General features: G+C 41.3%; 1 protein-coding gene across 3 annotated transcripts in view; it reads right to left on the reverse strand.

Annotated features, from left to right (window-relative positions):
* Window positions 1-217: 217 nt before the first annotated feature.
* LOC110501274 (melanophilin) overlaps window positions 218-23,121 on the reverse strand; it is a 123,947-nt gene continuing 101,043 nt past the window's right edge. For all 3 annotated transcript variants that reach the window (XM_021578697.2, XM_021578696.2, XM_021578695.2), the window contains 4 exons: window positions 17,175-17,318; window positions 5,447-5,518; window positions 5,022-5,070; window positions 218-1,832 (listed from right to left, as the gene is read on the reverse strand). In XM_021578697.2, the coding sequence (XP_021434372.1) occupies window positions 1,783-1,832; window positions 5,022-5,070; window positions 5,447-5,518; window positions 17,175-17,318 (315 nt within the window). In that variant the 3' untranslated portion in view covers window positions 218-1,782. The remainder of the gene's footprint in view (window positions 1,833-5,021; window positions 5,071-5,446; window positions 5,519-17,174; window positions 17,319-23,121) is intronic.

Raw genomic sequence — 23,121 nt, forward strand, 5'->3', positions numbered from 1 at the left:
TTATGATGAGATAAGACTCCATCTGCAAGAAATACAAAAACTTTACAAGGTTACAAATAATTATTGGTGTGTAAACCTGTGGCTGAATAATAAGACCGACGAGGAAACATATGTTGGGAGGAAAAAGTAGTTGTTGAAATAAATATCATTGACCTTGAATTTATTGAGTCTTTAATGACAAAAGTGGAGGCGTGAATAAAAGACAAACACAAAAATATTGACTTTGTTTACATTTTAATTAGTACAATGTCAAAGGTGTTACTTGGCACTATAGTATTGGAAACATGGTTCACATACTTTGTAGTGATGTTCACACTAGGATATCTACTAATAAATATAAAATAGCAATTAATGGTTCATGCAGAGGATACAAATTCATTCAAATTAATTCATTCAGATGACTACAAATGTACAGAGCAATTCAGTAGCAGAAAAGCAGTATTAAGTCTATTGTACTAAAAACTACATGAATGATACTTTACTGTTTAACATAGTACAATAGCGGCAATCAGTTCTAACCTCTTGCATCATTCACGCACCCATGTTTGTGTGTATATCCTGAATATATGCCCTAATATTAAAGCATCAAATTGCTGTATCTATTTAGCCCACAATTTGTGTAGTGCGCGTGGCAATAGGTCTACCTGATTGAGTTGCGGCTGTCAGTGAAAAGCGTCTAAAATGTGTCTTGAGTATCATTTAAAATACTGCATCAAGAAAAATGGTAAGGGTCGTGTGGCAAAAATATGGTACGTCTCTCTCCTGCCTTATTTCTGATTAAATCACCACGTAACATTACACCACACATTTATTATTCATCTCACACAAGTCAACAAAGTCTGTTTTTTTTTAACATCCATTGCGAATGATTGTTCGTCAGTATTTGAAAAATCTTCCCAACACTCCCAGCCTCGATAATCAAAGTCATTGATTTTGATACATGAAAACGTTATTATTGAAAATGTGCGTATAAAAATAATCAGAACTGTCACGCAGAAAATGGTAGGATAAATAGTAAGCTTCCCGAACTTGAAACCCACGAGCTGCGGATGGGCTTTACTATTACACCAATTTAAAAAAACTGTGAACGCGCATGACCACGCATGAGGTCCTGTGAAAAAACGGGCCCGCCTATGGAAAGCAAAGGCAGTCCAAATGATTTGTTCTGGCGCCGGGTCTGGACGCAGACCATCACTCAATCTCTTGTCCCTTGATGTCAGAAAGCATATAGACTGGAACCCAATGGAGAACCATATGTGCCTCCTGGAATTGGTTTATCAATTGACCTCTGAGATTTAGTTCCTACAAAGTGTTCCATGATCCCTATGGAATGAAGCCTATATGAGAAACAGCTGCAATTCTCTGGAGAAAACCCTACATATAATTGTGTAATCTGTTAATAGTGAAGTTAATAAAGCTTTTCAACAGGCTCATTCAATAGTAGTACAAACATGAGATTACAGTTAATGTACTATGGATGTCTAAGTCTAGTCATAAGTAAATTTTAATAAAGTTGGCAGCTACATCATTGCTATAATGTTTTTTTTAAAGTTGTTTTACTGTTCAACAAATGCATTAAGACATTGTAACATGAAGCATAACATTTCACATTTTTGAATATAAATAATATTAGAAATAATATTGAGTGAATGTAATAAACAAACAGAGAAATAATGGCATTATTAGGTTCAGTTCACAATAATGTATAGCCAATGAAAGAACTTGACACAAAATGGACTCCTGCTCCAGCAGATTCTCTGTTATAAGAATCACTGTACTCAGTTACAAGATGCTCAACTTCCTCCTCAATGACCCTGTGCCATTACTGGTTTCTGCAGAATGGAGAGTGAGAGTGAGAGTGAGAGTGAGAGTGAGAGAGAGAGAGAGAGAGAGAGAGACAGTGAGAAATGGGGAGGAGAGGGAGAGAATGCTTTGATTCCATTTGAGAGTGATTGGATGATTATCCCAAACATGACTGACTTTTAAAACTGGGACATTGGGACACAAGAATAGTTCAAAATGTGTCACATAAATACCTTTGATGCTTAGTTGTTAGGTCAGCTGAAAAGAAAAGACTGGGACCACAAATTGTAAATCATACCGATGATTATAACTAATATAATTTAGGGCCACCTAAAATAGGCTGAAAAACTAACTATACCTAAGGGGCTGATGAGAAAGTGTTGTGTGTGTGCAGTATTCCTCCCACACTCATACAGCGCTCTCATAAAACTCTTGTAGAAGTCTGGCAAGTCAACGCATTAAGTAATCCTCCACTAAGAACCCTCTTAAACCGAACTAGGGGTGTAACCACGTTTTAAATCAACACGAATAAGAAATACATTTTGGCATTGAACAGCACCACAAACAACTTTCTCTTGCTCGCCTCTTTCCTCATCCCTCCCTATTCTCTGTCTCTCATCATATCCCTCTTATCAGCGTTCAAAGCATGTGTCACTGAAATGGCGGCAGTGCAAAACAATCAAGGTCGATTTCTCTATGGGAGTATCTATGGGATAGAGAACGTCGTTGAGTGCATCAGTGTTTAGAGCCTACACAGGCAACTGATGATGACAAAAAGTGAACAAAGGTTCAGCCAGAATGACTCTAAGCCTCACCACCCTGTTCTAATGACTATGCAATGTAGAAATAAGAGCATGATTATACCTCTACAGCCTTCCATTTGGAGCCCAAAACAAGAGAAACAATGTTTTGATTCTTAGATCAACACCATTTTATGAGCTCCGGTAATGAATTAATTACCCAATGTACTCAAACAACAGAAACCCAATCAACACACAGATGAACCAAAACCAACCACATGTGGAATAAATCCAGAGAGTATGAAGGAGTATGCCAACAAGAGAAACACCACACAGAGCAACCAGTGCTTAATTTGGCATAGAGCTGTAGAGTAGAGGGCTTGCAAAAGTTGCACACATTGGGCAACATTTTGGTAACCTAGAGTCCGGGAAAAATGTGGCCTTTTATAAACACATTTCATGCAATTCTACATCATTTTAGATGACTGGAGACTTTAGCACAATATTTTTTAATACCTCACAAATGATCAATGTCATGCTACTTTGACACTGACATACTGAGAATCTGAGATCAATAAAAACAACCTTGTCTTGAGTCCATCAATAGCCTAGACCTAGGTGTGTGGTGGAGACACATATTGTAGGCTACCATATGACGAGGAAATTATAGTCCTAAAAAAGCTTTTCCATTTCACTGACTCACCCAATGATGCACAGCTCACTCAACGCTGATGGCTGACGCGCTCGTGCCCAAAGCTTACTCTCTCTGGTTTTACTTTGTAAAACAACGTTGTCAGCACAATATGCCGAGTTGGAAGGTGATCATTTGGTAGTCTACAGACAGATTAGTCTTCTCTTTTCAGCAGGGTCCATTTGTTTTCCTGTTTTCCCGCGATTGGATTTGAACTATTGCGAAAGGCCTGTCTTGGCTGCATGCTGTTCACTGACAATTTTGCTGAGCATTCCCGACTGTAGGCATGCTTAGAGATTGGCCCACACACAATCCACAGCGCAGCTGTGGCTAAATTATAGGTCTACTCCTGGTGTAGTATTCAATATTATTTCATTTCTTTCTGAACAGACAGCATTAATTCTATAACTGTGGCAAATGTATTTCAATTTATCATGGGTGCTGCGGCACCTCCAGCACCCTTCCATGGATTTGATTCTATAAAGAAATAAATGAAGTGCAACACTGGAGAGATGAGAGTTGCAGGCTCATGTCTATCAGAGCAGAGAGAGGGAGATGGATTATAGAAAGTGAATCTCATTTCAGTTCTGTGAGAGACATAGACGTGCTTCTCTCACCACAGCAATGGCCACGCGTTGGTCTATATAGGCCACAATGTTACGCAAACCATAGGCTAAACCCGGGCCGGCCCAACACAAATCAATTATTTGTATATCAGGCGCGTTTTCACATTACGTTTTTTAAGGGGACAGGAGAATTACAAAGGAGTCAACTTGAATTAACTTTAATAACTTTTATTATAATTTTTACATTGAAAACGGATTGTTTTTCATGCCATGAAAGGTACTGTACCACATCCTGGCAAATGGGATCCGAAACAATACAGTCAGAAACAGAGGTGCTGGATCCGGCACAAATTAAGCACTGAGAGCAACCACAAACCAACAACAGGCAAGCCAACCCAGCCTGTATAAGTCCAGTGTAACCAACCACTGGTGAACCCATCACCAGCCATCCTGAGACTGGGTCGTACCCCACAGGATGTGGTGCCCTGGAGCCTTCCCACTGGGTCAGGGAGCCCTTGTTGACTGACTTCCTCTGAAACTCTTCCTCTTCACCTGGAAGTTGGAACACACAAGTTGCGTCCCAATGTCTCCTTCCTGAATTGTGCACTCGTTCACTACTCCCAACAAGTTTAAAACATTGGATTGGTGCAGGCATGGGCTAGAGTGAGTTTCCATATTCCACAAATTTCCTTTCAAATTCAAATTTCCTTGAACAAGTGCACTTTCCTTCATGAGATTATTAGAAAGCAACCACTGTGTAAAGTTGTTTGCAACCTCTCTATAAAGTGTTTTTGGGGTCCCCCACAAGTATGTCTTTTCTCATGTAGGGAAGTTCCCGGTAGCGTAGTTCTTCAATCACCATAGGAGTTAGCAAGACAGCACAAACAGTTCTGGTTCCTGGTGACACTTTAGTTCAACTATAGCCCTCACTCTGACATAGGGCTGTCATAAACATTTGATAATGTCATGTAGTGAAGCGTATTATGACGATCAACCAGAAACATATGATAAGTGACATACTATAAACCTGTAACAATGTATGACACGGTTATGACTGTCAAAAGCATGGGAAGTGTTCCAAAGTTTATTGGCCAATTGGTACACTCAGGAATGAGCTCTGCAATGTTTCTCAATCCTATCATGTTCTAAGTGAAACAAGGTTAAGACTTTAGGGTTACGAGCCCCTGTAGATTCTGCTAGCGCAGCATTTTAAGTTCTTACTTGTTGGAAGGTCATAGGCACTTCTCCTTCTTTGGGGAGGGACAGTTGACTAAAAGAAACAAGAGAGAAGAAAAAACAATGCTATTGTGAGGAGGACCCTGGACGCACATGAAGACTCAGCAGTAGTCTGATTCAAATTAGACACTGAGACTTTCCACGCTCTGTCTATGCTCTGTTATGGTGACATGAGAGTTGATCTGTAAAAAAGTAAAACAATCTTGTTTCATCTCTTGGAGAGTTTGAGCATCTCTTGCCTTGTAATCAGCCTATATGGCTGAAAATGTCACTTTAAGAAAAATACACATAGCACCATGTTTTGTTTTCCATAGTATTACACATGAGGGTCCTGTTTTCATCAAAATCATGAATAAGTACAGAGATACTCAAATGTGATGTTCACAGGTCCCAGACTCTGCCCACCTTACCTTTCTCCTGGTCATATCCACAGACATCCCAGCAGCACTCAGGGCAGCGATCTTGTTCTCGATGTCTGTCACCTTCAGGGGAAAAGGACATTTACTCAATGGGCCTGTGTCTCCTGGTCCCAGATTAAGCCTGCTTTTGGACTAAAAAGGTAGCTCAATAAAAAATCTCCATAGAAAGTGCTTTTTAGTCCAGGAACAGATGATTTTTAAAGACCTTTCTGAACAATGTGCCTCCTTGGTTTGAGGTGTATGGCTTGAGATATGCTGGTTGCCCAAATACTTATTTTCCATCATAATTTGCAAATAAATTCATTAAAAATCCTACAATGTGATTTTCTGGATTTTTTTTTCATTTTGTCTGTCATAGTTGAAGTGTACCTATGACGAAAATTACAGGCCTCTCTCATCTTTTTAATTGGGAGAACTTGCACAATTGGTGGCTGACTAAATACTTTTTTTGCCCCAGTGTATGTAATCATGTAGTAACCAAAAATGTTTTAAACAGATCAACATATATTTTATATTCGAGATTCTTCAAAGTAGCCACCTATTGCCTTGACAGCTTTGCACAATCTTGGCATTCTCTCAACCAGCTTCACCTGGAACGCTTTTTCAACAGTCTTGAATGAGTTCCCACATATACTGAGCACTTATTGGCTGCTTATCCTTCACTCTGCGGTCCAACTCATCCCAAACCATCTCAATTGGGTTGAGTTTAGGTGATTGTGGAGGCCAGGTCATCTGATGCAGCACTCCATCACTCTAATTCTTGTTCAAATATCCCTTACACAGCCTGGAGGTCTGTTGGGTCATTGTCCTGTTGAAAAACAAATTATAGTTCCCCAAACCAGGTGGGATTGCATATCGCTGCAGAATGCTGTGGTAGCCATGCTGGTTAAGTGTGCCTTGAATTCTAAATAAATCACAGACGGTGTCACCAGCAAAGCACCCCCACACCTCTTCCTCCATGCTTCATGGTGGGAACCACACATGCAGACATCATCCGTTCACCTACTCGGCGTCTCTCAAAGACACGTCGGTTGGAACCAAAAATCTCATCAGACTGCGTTTCTTGGCCCAAGCAAGACTCTTCTTTGTATTGGTGTGCTTTGTTTCTTTGCAGCGATTCAAATCAAATGTTATTTGTCACATGCGTCGAATACAGTGAAATGCTTACTTAAAGGCCTTAACCAACAATGCAGTTAAGAAAATAATAAACATAATAGTAAAATAACAATAGCGAGACTATATACAGTGGCTACTGGTACAGAGTCAATGTGCGGGGGCTAGTCCAGGGTTAGTCCAGGATCCATGAGACTCCTAAAGGTCTTACTCACATCGGCTACAGAGAGCATTATCACACAGTCGTCCGGAACAGCTGATGCACTCATGCATGTTTAAGTGTTACTTGCCTCGACGTGAGCATAGAAATAATTTAGCTATTTAGTTCATCTGGTAAACTCATGTCACTGGGCAGCTGGCGGCTGTGCTTCCCTTTGTAGTCTGTGATAGTTTGTAAGCCCTGTCACATCCACCAAGCATCGGAGCCGGTGTGGTACGATTTGATCTTAGTCCTGTATTGACGCTTTGCTTGTTTGATGGTTCATCAGAGGGCATAGCCGGATTTCTTGTAATCTTCCAGGTTAGAATCTCGCTCCTTGTATGCGCAAGCTCTACACGTTAGCTCATTGCGGATGTTGCCTGTAATCCATTGTTTCTGGTTAGGCTATGTATGTACAGTCATTATGGGGACAACATCATCGATGCACTTATTGATGAAGCCAGTGTCTGATGTGGTGTATTCCTCAATGCTGTCGGAAGAGCCCGGAACATATTCCAGTCTTTGCTAACAAAACAGTTCTGTAGCTTAGCATCTGCTTCATCTGACCAATGTTTGACCGAGTCACTGGTTCTTCCTGCTTTAGTTTTTGCTTGTAAGCAGGAATCAGGAGGATAGAATTATGGTCAGATTTGCCAAATGGAGGGAGAGCTTTGTATGCATCTCTGTGTGTGGAGTAAAGGTGGTCTAGAGTTTTTCTTTTTACCTCTGGTTGCACATTTAACATGTCTGGTGTCTGGAGTAAATCCCTCTCATCTGACTCATTAAAGAAACATTATTTGTCCAGTTCAAGGTGAATAATCACCGTTCTCATGTCCAGAAGCTCTTTTCAGTCATAAGAGATGGTATCAGCAACATTATGTACAAAATAAGTTACAAACAATGTGAGAAAAAAAAAAAATAGCACGGTTGATCAAGAGCCCATAAAACGGCAGCCATCCCCTCCGGGCACCATCTTTCGACCATGAAGGCCTGATTCACGCAGTCTCCCCTGAACAGTTGCTGTTGAGATGTGTCTGTTACTTGAACTCTGTGAAGCATTTCTTTGGGCTGCTATTTCTGAGGCTGGTAACACGAATGAACTTATCCTCTTCAGCTTGTTACATATTGACTGGCCTTCATGTCTTAAAGTAATGATGGCCTGTCATTTCTCTGCTTATTTGAGCTGTTCTTGCCATAATATGGATTTGGTCTTTTACCAAATAGGTCTATCTTCTGTATACCACCCCTACGTTGTCACCACACAATTTAATCGGTCAACCACATTAAGAAAGAAAGAAATTCCACAAATTAACGTTTAACAAGGCACACTTGTTAATTGAAATGCATTCCAGGTGACTACCTCATCAAGCTGGTTGACAGAAGGCCAAGAGTGTGCAAAGCTGACATCAAGGCATATTGTTACTACTTTGAAGAATCTCAAATATTAAATAGATTTGGATTTAACACTATAAAGAAAAACCTTTGAATCAGTAGGTGTGTCCAAAGTTCTCACCTGTCTGTGTTTTTTTTCTTGAAGCTCTGATTGCTAGGGTCATTTTAAGATGCCACTTTGGCACAGTGACTAGTGAGTCAGACGTAACTGGTTTCAAGTGGCCAAGAGACGCCATGTGAACTCCTACTTCTTACTAGTGGACAAACTGGGAATCAGACATCAATAAATAGGTAGAAACCTCCTCATATTTGACCGACCAGCTCAAATCGGTCTTATGTAGCAACATTTTTAATTGTGTTTTTTACACTGTATAACAGTAGAGACTCATGGTATATCATACACTACAGTTGAGGAACAATGGAAAAGTCATTCTGCTTTGATAGTGATAAACTTGTAAACTCACTTTTGAGAAAATGGCCTATGAATGTTTTGGTTCTACTACTGTTAAGCCTTTTTTTGTCTAAACCCATTCAGCATCGTTCACACCCTCTTAAGTTTCAGACCCACCCATCTCTTTCACCCTTTCATGCGTGAGTTCCAAATATCTCTAATGGTCGCCCCAGTGTGAGTTTTTTTATGCACGTGATGTTAGAATGTTCTCTCCATTCCAGAATGTGATTGTTACGCAACAGTACATTTCAAACCAAAGCACGCACGCATAATCCCTGTTTTTATTTATAGGCTGTTTTCAACTTGTCAATTTTTAATTATTGAGGTGTGTTCCGCCTCATTCATTCACATAAAAGTAGTTATTTTTACTTTTACGGACCACTTCATGTTTTTGACATTTCTGACCCAGACAAAATTCCCCAAATACTTCCCAATTGTTTGTGCAGTTCAAGTCTGCAGACATTTGCTCATCTCCCGTCCTGCACACACGTGTTCACATTTTCTATCTGTTGCCTGCATCGCAATCATAGTTGTTTTCTTTACCAATAATAACTTTGGAAATGTGTGCGTTTCTATCAAAGTAAGTGCCCTATTACGTTATAATAGTTTCTGCATGTTGTTTCTACTGTCGCATGTTTTTGTGTATATTCCTTATAACCGCGGACACACAAGGTAACGTTACTCATTTCATAACCTTTATGGTGTTATACTCAATGTTTAGCTAGCTAGCTACATTCTTCTATTAGCTCTGGAAAAGTATTAGAAGTATTAGCATGTGTTGTATTTTGAAGCTACCCTGGCCTTATGACTCCCAAGTGGCACAGCGTCTCAGTGCTAGAGGCGTCACTACAGACACCCATGTTCAAATCCAGACTGCGTTTCTATCAAAGTAAGTGCCTTATTATGTTATAATAGTTTGTGTGTCATGTTATACGGTTTCTACCGTAGCTCACTGTGTGTATGGAGCATAATATATTTGTGCATATTCTTTATAACCGCGGACACGCAAGGTAACGTTACTCATTTCATAACCTTTATGGTGTTATATTCAATCGTGCTTATGTAGCTAGCTACAATCAACTATTAGCTCTGTAAAACAATGCTAATTGCGTCAGAAGTATTGGCTTGTTGTAATTTGAAGCTACCCTGGAGAACTTGAAAAATATCTTCTTATACCACTTGGTCGTTTTCTGAGTGCATTCCACAAAGCTGTTTATCATGTCTGCCTCATCCACTGCCCCCATTTTGAGGTTATAGTCAAACACACAGTCTGGTTTGATATTTCTTTCTCCCGTCAAGTGGTCCACCTTCCCTATGGCCGACATGGTTGCTGTATGGACAGTGGAGAGGACATGGATGTCTCGTTTGTCCTGCCACTTTACTGCCAGCTGTTGACATTTCTTATTTTGTTTAACGGGTCATTTAGGATGGCAGTAGCATTGTTGATGAAATGCAGTCATTGCAGCAGAACTAGGAAGAAGACTTGGGAAGAGGGTGGAAAAGAAGGGAGTTGCAAACATAGGATCTGTGCTCCAGCATTCTCTTAGGGAGTTCTTCTTCACTATCCCCATGAGAAGGACTGTCACCAGGAAGGTATACATTTCACTAATTGTGGTTGTCCCCCCCACTCCTGGCTCTCTCTTCTCCTGTAGCTCCAAGGCATTGTGATTGGTCTCTGCTATTTCTCCCACCAGCTCCTCTGTCAGAAACAACTTGAAGCACTGCCTCAGATGGAAATGGCAAGGGCCGTTGCACTCAGACTGGGACTCATCAAAGCAAACAGCAGGGCCAGGAGGGGTGAATTGGCTGGCAGCCTTCCAGCTACCACAGAACTCCTGTACTTCATCCACTGTCGGTCTGCCTCCATCACCACCAGCATCTTCAAAGGGAACTGGGAATCAGTCAGTGGACAAGGGGTCCTCAGATTCAGGGTTCTCACGGGCTGGGGGGAAGCTCCTCACTGTCACTGTCAGAATCTGATTCCTGACTTTCAGACTCATTGTCAGAATTTTTTTATATCTCCAGAATTTCTTCATTTGTGAGTTGTCTCCTTTTGAAAGACATTGCTAATGCTACAGCTTAGCTCACTAGCTACATACATAAACAACAACAGTGAATGGCTCAGAGTGAGAGGTTACGTGATTGACTGCCTGCACGCGCCATTTGTATGAATAAATCACTATCAGAAAATGTTTTGTGTGGTATTACTGATATATTTACTATTTTATTCACGTTTTTCAATTACCGGTGATCTGTCGGACCAAAGATGCTATAACAAAATGAGGTGAGTAAGGGTTCACAAATTTTGGGAGAACTTCAAGAAGTGAATGGTGGGATGTGAACGATGGTAGATGACACACCCCTTCAACATGCATACTATAAACAGACCAAACTCATCTGGTCTTCTCTTATTATCTTTGGTTTCTGAGGAAAAAAAAGTATGACTGCATGCTGAAACGAATCATCATTGGATTACTTTTGATTTCTAGAAAGTGTTTTACTCAATTATTTTGATCAATGTTGAGCTCACTCGTGATATGATTAAATATACATAGTAATTGCTATTAGCTAATTCATATTGTAGTTTGTCATCCGAGAGTTAGAAAATATGACCGCTTGTGTTTGGTCAATCTTTCCTCAGTTAGCACTAGGACATACAGTGGGGGGAACAAGTATTTGATACACTGCCGATTTTGCAGGTTTTCCTACTTTCTTTTTAAAAATAGCGGGTGGGGAAGTGAAACTAATGTGTGATAGTAAGAAGGAGAGATGTTGTGTGGGAAAATTGCTTTGTTTCACTCGATCTGTCCAACTTATCACCTTATCGCTGCTAAAATGTCAATAAAACACTATAAAGAGTTTATATAATGTGTGATTACATACCTATTTGAAGGTTTGTGTCGAATTTGAGTAAACAGTTTTTTTGAGAGTCGTGATCGCTTGCAGTGACGATGCAAAATATGACTAGGTATCCCCCCCCTACCCCCATCACTGTCCATTTCTTGTTTTTAAACGATGAGAGAAGTGCTACACCTGGTGGAGAGAGATTGTAAGACAGCAATAGTTGCTTTATGCGTGCTGTACGTTACGGCATGACATGTCACGATGTAACGTAGGGTCAGTTTTTTCAACTTTGCACAATTGGTGGCTGACTAAATACTTTTTTGCCCCACTGTAAGTATTCAGATCCTTTGCTATGACACTCGAAATTGAAATCAGGTTCATCCTGTTTACATTGATCATCTTTGGTTGGAGTCCACCTGTGGTAAATTCAATTGATTAGATGTGATTTGGAAAGGCACAAACCTGTCTATATAACGTCCCACAGTTGACAGTGTATGTCAGCAAAAATCAAGCCATGAGGTCAAAGGAATTGTCCGTAGAGCTCCGAGACAGGATTGTGTCGAGGCACAGATCTGGGGAAGGGTACCAAAAAATGTCTACAGTATTGAAGGTCCCTAGGAACACAGTGGCCTCCATCATTCTTAAATGGAAGAAGTTTGGAACCACCAAGACTCTTCCTAGAGGGAGGTGTACCAAGAACCCGATGGTCACTCTGACAGAGCTCCATAGTTCCTCTGTGGAGGACAACAAACTCTGCAGTTCTCCACCAATCAGACCTCTATGGTAGGTTGACCCGAAGGAAGCCACTCCTCAGTAAAAGGCACATGACAGCCCGCTTGGAATTTAGGCATCTAAAGACTCTCAGACCATGAAAAACAAGATTCTCATGTCTGATGAAACCAAGATTGAACAATTGGCATGAATGCTAAGTGTCACATCTGGAGGAAACCTGGCACCATCACTATGGTGGAGCATGATGGTGGCAGCATCATAATGTGGGGATGTTTTTCAGCGGCAGAGACTCAGAGACTAGTCAGGATCGAGGGAGAGATGAACGGACCAAAGTACAGAAAGATCCTTGATGCTCCAGAGAACTCAGGACCTCAACCTGGGGCGAAGGTTCACCTTCCAACAGGACAACGACCCTAAGCACACAGCCAAGACAACGCAGGAGTCACTTAGAGACAAGTCTCTGAACGTCCTTGAGTGGCCTAGCCAGAGCCCAGAATAGAAGCCAATCTAACATCTCTGGAGAGACCTGAAAATAGCTATGCAGTGATGCTCCCCATCCAACCTGACAGCGCTTGAAAGGATCTGCAGAGAAGAATGGGTAAGACTCCCCAAATAGAGGTGTGCCAAGCTTGTTGTGTCATACCCAAAAAGACTCAAGGCTGTAATCGCTGCCCAAGGTGCTTCAATAAAGTCGTTAGTAACGGGACTGAATACTTATGTAATGTGATTTTCTGTTTTTCTTGATTTATAAATTAGCACAAAAAAAAGCTTTTTGCGTTGTCATTATGGGACATTGTGTGTAGATTGAGGGGGAAAAAAACAATTTAATCCATTTTAGAATAAGGCTGTAACGTGACAAAATGTAGAAAAAAACAATGGGTCTGAATACTTTCCCAACGCACTTGTATTTTATGTCAAACCTAGACTTTCAAATCTCTTATCCCTCAACATTTGACAACTGTAATATTCACATGATTTCTGAGCCTTGATCAGAATCCCACAGTTCAAAGCATATGTTTGTAGGACTTGTAGATTTGAAACCAAAATGTACTTTGAGGGTACTATACAATATTATGTGTTTAGAACATTTCACCAGAGGGTGTCAGAGTTGAACAGGTTAGTAGTCAAAAGTGTTGTATTTGGTCCCATATTCCTACATCAAGCTTGTAACCTCTACAAACTTGGAAGCATTTGCAGTTTGTTTTGGTTGTGTTTCAGATTATTTTGTGCACAATATAAATTAAATGGTAAATAATATTGTGTAATTTGAGTCACTTTTATTGTAAATAAGAATAGAATATGTTATGAATGAATCCTAATTAATGAGTGAGGAAGTTAGAGGCATAAATACAGAGTTGTAGACTCAAGTCACATGACTTTGACTCGAGTCACAAATATGATGAGTTGAGACTCAATTTATTTTATTTTCTATTAGCTTGAGACTTAATTTGGAGCATCAAGACTCGACTAACTTGAGAGTGATCACTTGAATTGACCTGGCCAGGTTTTGTACCGTTTTGTCACAAATTTTGTGGCACAGAGTCAACGTGGATTACTCTCCACGCAGCAGCCAGACACAGTAGCCGTAGCATCGCCATTGCAACATATTGGCCCATGGATTGAACCCGAGACCTTTCACTCTACCTAAGTCGGGTGGGCTAGCGAAAAGATTGCTGATTTCGTCCAATTGTAGGGAGGATTGCCATAATAAATAAATATGCGGTTCCAAAAAGTTTTGGTGATCAAGAATATTAACTGTTTGCAAGCTCACCAACGATGGGGTATCAAGCAACAATTACTAGCGTACACCTACTGGTCTTTTGGTATGTCAAAATTTACAGAAATGTATCATTTTATTTGAAGTATTAAGCGTGCATTTGGAATTTGTTGTTACAATGAATTATTACTGTGGCAAAGAAGCACCATAGACTTTCTCCAAACTCCCACTGTCACTCTTGCTCCCTCCCTCCAGTGCTCAATGTTGCCGGTCTACTAACCACTGGTCCTGACAACCCACATTGCGCACACCTGCTCCCCATCGTTAAGCAAACCTGGACTTCATCACCACCCTGATTACTCTCCCTTCATATAGCCTTCAGTAAGCCTCAGTCATCAGGCAGTATTGATTTCTCTCACGTTCAGTATGCTTCTCATGTTTGTTATTTTGTATCGTTTCATTATTAAAATCACCTTCTGCCTGACTCCCTGCGTATACGTTACACCCGCCAGTGGAAAGTTCTTTGTTCTCTTGTTGAAATGTTTGCTGTTGCTTTCACACGTTTAAATGCATACAGTATGTGGTAAATCTATATTTCATTATTGCAACATTTAGACGTTTCTAATTGCTTGATACAGTACATTTTCAATTACCATTTCTGAGTGGGCGCGATGCTATTGTGCACATGAACATTCTCAAGACTCAAGTTCTGATTATTTAATTCAACGCATGGTTTCCTTTGTTCATAATTCCCAGGTTATGTCGGAGTTGCCTGTGTCCTATGTTTCGGTCATTCTGGTTGGCGGGGAGCTTAGTGGTTAGCGCGTTTGGCCAGTAACCGAAAAGTTGGTGGATCAAATCCCAGCTGGCAAGGTAAAAATCTATAGTTCTGCCCCTGAACAAGGCAGTTAACCCACTGTTCCTAGGCCGTCAATGTAAATAAGAATTTGTTCTTAACTTGCCTAGTTATTTAACTTGCCTAATTAAATAAAGGTTAAATAAAAAAATACATTCTGTATTTGCCAATGGGCCAATTGCTTATGGGCGCTTTCCCCTGCCCAGGGGTTGCTGACATATGCCACAGCTTACAATGCCTAAAATGGTATTTTACATACAGTGCCTTGCGAAAGTATTCGGCCCCCTTGAACTTTGCGACCTTTTGCCACATTTCAGGCTTCAAACATAAAGATATAAAACTGTATTTTTTTGTGAAGAATCAACAACAAGTGGGACACAATCATGAAGTGGAACGACATTTATTGGATATTTCAAACTTTTTTAACAAATCAAAAACTGAAAAATTGGGCGTGCAAAATTATTCAGCCCCCTTAAGTTAATACTTTGTAGCGCCACCTTTTGCTGCGATTACAGCTGTAAGTCGCTTGGGGTATGTCTCTATCAGTTTTGCACATCGAGAGACTGAAATTTTTTCCCATTCCTCCTTGCAAAACAGCTCGAGCTCAGTGAGGTTGGATGGAGAGCATTTGTGAACAGCAGTTTTCAGTTCTTTCCACAGATTCTCGATTGGATTCAGGTCTGGACTTTGACTTGGCCATTCTAACACCTGGATATGTTTTTTTTTTAACCATTCCATTGTAGATTTTGCTTTATGTTTTGGATCATTGTCTTGTTGGAAGACAAATCTCCGTCCCAGTCTCAGGTCTTTTGCAGACTCCATCAGGTTTTCTTCCAGAATGGTCCTGTATTTGGCTCCATCCATCTTCCCATCAATTTTAACCATCTTCCCTGTCCCTGCTGAAGAAAAGCAGGCCCAAACCATGATGCTGCCACCACCATGTTTGACAGTGGGCATGGTGTGTTCAAGGTGATGAGCTGTGTTGCTCTTACGTCAAACATAACGTTTTGCATTGTTGCCAAAAAGTTCAATTTTGGTTTCATCTGACCAGAGCACCTTCTTCCACATATTTGGTGTGTCTCCCAGGTGGCTTGTGGCAAACTTTAAACAACACTTTTTATGGATATCTTTAAGAAATGGCTTTCTTCTTGCCACTCTTCCATAAAGGCCAGATTTGTGCAATATACGACTGATTGTTGTCCTATGGACAGAGTCTCCCACCTCAGCTGTAGATCTCTGCAGTTCATCCAGAGTGATCATGGGCCTCTTGGCTGCATCTCTGATCAGTATTCTCCTTGTATGAGCTGAAAGTTTAGAGGGACGGCCAGGTCTTGGTAGATTTGCAGTGGTCTGATACTCCTTCCATTTCAATATTATCGCTTGCACAGTGCTCCTTGGGATGTTTAAAGCTTGGGAAATCTTTTTGTATCCAAATCCAGCTTTAAACTTCTTCACAACAGTATCTCGGACCTGCCTGGTGTGTTCCTTGTTCTTCATGATGCTCTCTGCGCTTTTAACGGACCTCTGAGACTATCACAGTGCAGGTGCATTTATACGGAGACTTGATTACACACAGGTGGATTGTATTTATCATCATTAGTCATTTAGGTCAACATTGGATCATTCAGAGATCCTCACTGAACTTCTGGAGAGAGTTTGCTGGAGAGAGGGGCTGAATAATTTTGCACGCCCAATTTTTCAGTTTTTGATTTGTTAAAAAAGTTTGAAATATCCAATAAATGTCGTTCCACTTCATGATTGTGTCCCACTTGTTGTTGATTCTTCACAAAAAAATACAGTTTTATATCTTTATGTTTGAAGCCTGAAATGTGGCAAAAGGTCGCAAAGTTCAAGGGGGTCCGAATACTTTCGCAAGGCACTGTATCAGCTAACCACCTATGTTGTAGCAATCGGTCAGTCAATGACACAGTTGATGACATGGCTTGCAACCATTGGTTGATGCATGCAATGTCTGAGCAGGGGAACACAACCTTCATGATTTGGTTTCTCAAGAGGAGGCTGTGCCTTCTTGCCATTTACCTGTGTCCGTTCAGATAGGAAAGGGTTTTAAGCCTGATACAAGTCATTTATTTCGGGCTATTGCACGTATTTGGTAAATCTACTGGTATATTTTGTATTAGATGGCTCTTTCACCATTGGATCACCAAGACCTGTAAATACATCTACACTCTGAGCACGTCAACCTGCCTTGCATTCTGCTTATTTCATGCATGGTTTCTAAATGGTTCACCCGATATGGATGAAAATATGCTCAAATTATAGCTGACAGTCTGCACTTTAACCTTGCAGTCGGTGTATAATTTCAAATCCAAAGTGCTGGAGTACAGAGTCAAACCAACAAAAAAAGTGTCACTGTCCAAATACTTTTGGACCTCAGTGTAAATTGACCCTTACCTCGCTCACTGTGCTCTGTACTGTGGCAGCGGCCATCGCCACCTTGCCTTCCAGCTCAAACAGCTCTGTGGTGGTGGTGGGACGGTAGCGGGGCAGAGAACTGCCCTCACGGAGGCTCCTGGAATGTCCTGTTGAAAAATAGGCCTACAGAGAAAGATTGGGACGTTAAATGCAAACAAATGAATATAACCTTAGGCTACCCTAAAATCGACTTTAACACGAAGGCCTTGCTATGTTCACCACCTAATTGTACTGGAATTAGTTGTTCGTAATTGCTATATTTTAACATGCATTATGTACACAATTCTGCCAATGATTAACCAATCTGCATCTATGCAACATGTTCTGATACATCTGCACATCTATAGAGGACATTGACGGCCGAAACTTCTTGTTTTTAATAGTTGTGTATATATAAAGCATCATGTTTTTAATTGTGAGAGTTGCTCTTTTTCCTTCTCAGTGCTCAGACAATTTTATCACATAACACGTTGGTTGAGCGCCTTTTACTACTCTCTACATCAAAATCAAATAAAATGGTTGCGTACACAGTTTAGCAGATGTTATAGCGGGTGCAGCAAAATTGTTATCTTACTAGCTCCTAACAATGCAGTAAAATGTCAAACAAGTACACAAATAATTAAAAAAACAATGACAAGAAATCAAAAAATGTCAGAACGAATCCAATTAACAACCCAAATTGCATTAACAGTAATCAAATGCAATCTATGCTTATACAGTGGGGCAAAAAAGTATTTAGTCAGCCACCAATTGTGCAAGTTCTCCAAATTAAAAAGATGAGAGAACTGTAATTTTCATCATAGGTACAATTCAACTATGACAGACAAAATGAGAAAAAAAAGAAAAAAAATCACATTGTAGGATTTTTAATGAATTTATTTGCAAATTATGGTGGAAAATAAGTATTTGGTCACCTACAAACAAGCAAGATTTCTGGCTCTCACAGACCTGTAACTTCTTCTTTAAGAGGCTCCTCTGTCCTCCACTTGTTACCTGTATTAATGGCACCTGTTTGAACTTGTTATCAGTATAAAAGACACCTGTCCACAACCTCAAATAGTCACACTCCAAACTCCACTATGGCCAAGACCAAAGAGTTGTCACAGGACACCAGAAACAAAATTGTAGACCTGCACCAGGCTGGGAAGACTGAATCTGCAATAGGTAAGCAGCTTGGTTTGAAGAAATCAACTGTGGGAGCAATTATTAGGAAATGGAAAACATACAAGACCACTGATAATCTCCCTCGATCTGGGGCTCCACGCAAGATCTCACCCCGTTGGGTCAAAATGATCACAAGAACGGTGAGCAAAAATCCCAGAACCACACGGGGGGACCTAGTGAATGACCTGCAGAGAGCTGGGACCAAAGTAACAAAGCCTACCATCAGTAACACACTACGCCGCCAGGGACTCAAATCCTGCAGTGCTCGACGTGTTCCCCTGCTTAAGCCAGTACATGTCCAGGCCCGTCTGAAGTTTTGTCTGTCATAGCTGAAGTGTACCTATGATGAAAATTACAGGCCTCTCTCATCTTTTTAAGTGGGAGAACTTGCACAATTGGTGGCTGACTAAATACTTTTTTGCCCCACTGTATACACTGGATGAATTTACACAAGATATGCTAAGAATATGTACAGCAGTACATATCAAAATAAATAAATATACGGTTTGTGTATAAACAGTGTAACTAAAATACAATGTACGGCAGTAGAACTATTAGAAAGAGCTGTTGATACAAAGTATAAAACCCTGAGGCAAAATGGATAGAATTTCAGGGAATTAGCTTCTGGACCACCCCGTTCAATAGAATGTTAGAATGGGCATGGTGTCGAAGTCAGTGGATAGATCTAGGAGGATGAGAACAGAGGAGGCAATCAGCTTTGCGGTGTGGGCCTCTGTAAGCCTCTTTGACACAGAACAGCAGTCCCTGTTGAATGACCCATCTTGAAGCCTGACTGGTTAGGGTCAAGAAGAGAGAAAGACAGTAGTTCTGAACGATAGCAAGAGAGTTGGTCAGAGAAAGCACACAGGTGTTTTAGAAATAAGAACATACTGGTCTGTAGTTTTTGACATCAGGGGAGTCCAGTGTTAGTTTCTTGAGGAGGGGAACAGCTTGGGCCATTTTGAAGTCAGAGGGGATGCAGCCAGTGGTCAGGGGTGAGTTGATGAGGGAAGAGAGGAATGAGAGAAGGTCTCCAGATATGGTCTGGAGGAGGGGATGGGGTCGAGCGGGAAAGTTGTCGGGCAGCCGGACAACACTAGTTGCAGAACTTAATCTGGAGCGAGAGGTGAGAAAGAGGTCAAGACGTAGGGTAGTTCTGTGTGAGTGGGACCAGTGGACTCAATAGGCTGAGTGAATGAGGAGCGGATGTCATCAACCTTCTTTTCAAAGTGGTTGACAAATTCATCCTCAGAGTGGGAGGAGGGAGGGAGTGGAGGATTAAGGAGGGAGAAGTGGAAAATAGTTTCCTAGGTTTAGAGGCAGAAGCTTGACATTTTGAGTGATATAAAGTGGCTTTAGCATCAGATACAGAGGAAGAGAAGGGAGTAAAAGGATGATAGGTCCTCCAGGAAGTTTAGTTTTCCTCCATTTTCACTCAGCTGCCCACGGCCCTGTTCTGTACGGTCGCAATGACTCACTCAGCCACAGAGCAGGAGGGGAGGGCCGAGCCGGTCCGGGAGGAAAGGGGATAGTGCGAGACATAGGATGCAGAAAGGGAAGAGAGTAGTGTTGAAGAGTTGAATCAGGAGAAAGGAGGGGAGAGGATTTAGCAGAAGGGAGAGATGACAGGATAGAAGAGGAGAGAGTAGTCAGAGAGAGATAGCGAAGATTGAGGAAGCGCAAAACCATTTAGGTAGGGGCTGAGTGGCTAGGGTTGGAGGAGACAGAAAAGGAAACAAAATAGTGATCAGAGACCAGATCAGCCTCTAGTAAAGATGAAGTCAAGCAAATTGCCTGCCTTGTGATTGGGAGTGGACTGGGAAAGTGTGAGGTCAAAAGAGGAGGGGAAAGAAAGAGTTGGAAAGAAATTAATCAAAGGCAGACGTCGGGAGGTTGAAGTTTCCCAGTACAAAGAGCTGTAAGCCATCGACAGGAAATGAGCTTATCAAGGTGTCAAGCTCATTGAGGAACTCTAAGAGCACCTGGCAGGCAATAGATAACAACAATGTTCATCTTGAGTGGACAATTGACAGTGACAGTATGGAATTCAAATGAGGAGATGACAGGTGAGTGAGAGAGTAAAGAGAAGAGTAGCCCTGTGCCACCACTGTTATGAACAGATGCTCTTGGACTATGAGAGAAAACATAGTCAGATGAAGAGAGAGCAGATGGAGTAGCAGTGGTGTTAGGGGTGATCCATGTCGCCGTCAGGGCCAAGAAGTCAAGGGACTGAAGTGTACCATAGCTGAGATGAACTTGGTGTTCTTGACCACAGATTGGCAGTTCCAAACGCTACCAGAGACCAGGAATTCCACAAGGGTTGTGAGTGGAGGGTACACTAAATTAGAAGGGTTGCAAGGGGTGGGGAGCGTCTGTAAAGCCTACAGGGAGAGGCACGAACAGATATAGAAAACAAACACAGTTGCCAAAGCTACAAAAGAGCTAAATGAGATCATCAGAAAATAACTAGGTAAGATATTGAGAGAGTGGTGTGGAGCTTCCTCGAACCACTCCGCAGAACAACTCGGCAGAACCGTCTTAGTTTTGGGACAAGACTTCCACTGACATGACTGCCGCCTACAGCTGCCACTGAGAAAACATGGGACACTAATTGATAATTGCCTTACAGAGGTGAAGAGCACAGCTCCCACTAATTACTGATTGCCTAGGAGAGGGAAAACCACTCCCCCTCCAATACAGCCACTGATTACAAAAACAACAATAGTCACAAATTGCCCTTCCACTTAATCCTGATTGATGTGTCAACAATCATCTGCAAGTTATGAGCAGTCCACACAGCAAGTACTGGAAAGACACAGCACTTAAAGTAGATGGCCCTAGCTAGCAAATAGACAAAGACAACAACAGATAAGTAAAATGTTTGTCTAAATCATTCCTGGAGAAATTAGGAGTCCTCTAGCTAGCTACCACTATAGTCATTCTATCACTGTTGTATCGTTAGCAAACTTGATGATTGAGTTGGAGACGTGGGTGGCCACGCAGTCATGAGGGAACAGGGAGTACAGGAGGGGACTGAGCACGCACCCCTGTGGGGCCCCTGTGTTGAGGATCAGCGTGGCAGAGTTGTTGTTGCCTACCATCATCCCCTGAGGTCAACCTGTCAGGAAGTCTAGGAGCCAGTTGCACAGGGAGGGGTTCAGACCCAGGGCCCTGAGGTTAGAGATGAGCTTGGAGGGCACTATGTAGTTGAAAGCTGAGCTGTAGTCAATGAACAGCATTATTACATAGATATTTCTCTTGTCCAGGTGGTATAGGGCAGTGTGCAGTGCAATGGCAATTGCGTCGTCCGTGAATCTGTTGAGGCGGTATGCAAATTGTAGTGGGTCTAGGGTGTCGGGTAAGGTGGAGGTAATATGATCCTTAACTAGCATCTCAACACACTTCATTTTATTTATTTATTTAACCTTTTTTTCACTAGGCAAGTCAGTTAAGAACAAATTCTTATTTTCATTGACGGCCTAAGAACAGTGGGTTAACTGCTTTGTTCAGGGGCAGAACAACATATTTTTTTTTACCTTGATGACAGAAGTGAGTGCTACGGACCGATAGTCATTTATTTAAGTTACCTTCACTTTCTTGGGTACAGGAACAATGGTGGACATTTTTAAGAATTGGGGGCAACAGACTTAGATATGGAGAGCTTGAATATGTCCGTTAACACTCCAGCCAACTAGTCTGCAGATGCTCTGAGGACGCGGCTTGGGATGCCGTTTGGGCCGGCTGCCTTGAGTGGGTTACCGCTTAACCTCTTGGATCTCTAGGGGCGCTATTTCATTTTTGGATAAAAAACGTTCCCGTTTTAAGCGCAATATTTTGTCACTAAAAGATGCTCGACTATGCATATTATTGACCGTTTTGGAAAGAAAACACTCTGAAGTTTCAGAATCTGCAAAGATTTTGTCTGTAAGTGCCCCAGAACTCATTCTACAGGCGAAACCAAGATGATGCGTCAAGCAGGAAATGAGCAGAATCTCTGAAGCTCTGTTTTCCATTGTCTCCTTATATGGCTGTGATTGCGCAAGGAATGAGCCTACACTTTCTGTCGTTTCCCCAAGGTGTTTGCAGCATTGTGACGTATTTGTAGGCATATCATTGGAAGATTGACCATAAGAGACTACATTTCCCAAGTGTCCGCCTGGTGTCCTGCGTGGAATTCGGTGCGCAAACGCCAGCTGCTTGTACTTTTCCATTTGATTGAGGGGAGAAACCATGCTTCCACGAACGATATATCATTGAAGAGATATGTGAAAAACACCTTGAGGATTGATTCTAAACAACGTTTGCCATGTTTTCAGTCGATATTATGGAGTTAATTTGGAAAAAAGTTCACGTTTTGAGGACTGAATTTTCGTTTTTTTTTTGGTAACCAAATGTTATGTACAAAACGGAGCTATTTCTAATACACAAAGAATCTTTTTTGGAAAAACTGAGCATCTGCTATCTAACTGAGAGTCTCCTCATTGAAAACATCCGAAGTTCTTCAAAGGTAAATGATTTTATTTGAAGGCTTTTATGTTTTTGTTGAAATCTTGCATGCTGGATGCTAACGCTAATGCTAACGCTAAATGCTACGCTAGCTAGCCACTTTTACACAAATGATTGTTTTCCTATGGTTGAGAAGCATATTTTGAAAATCTGAGATGAGTGTTGTTTACAAAAGGTTAAGCTTGAGAGATGGCATATTTATTTCATTTCATTTGCGATTTTCATGAATAGTTAACGTTGCGTTATGGTAATGAGC

This window comes from Oncorhynchus mykiss, chromosome 22 (assembly GCF_013265735.2).
Source record: "Oncorhynchus mykiss isolate Arlee chromosome 22, USDA_OmykA_1.1, whole genome shotgun sequence".
In the NCBI taxonomy this organism is placed as follows: domain Eukaryota; kingdom Metazoa; phylum Chordata; class Actinopteri; order Salmoniformes; family Salmonidae; genus Oncorhynchus; species Oncorhynchus mykiss.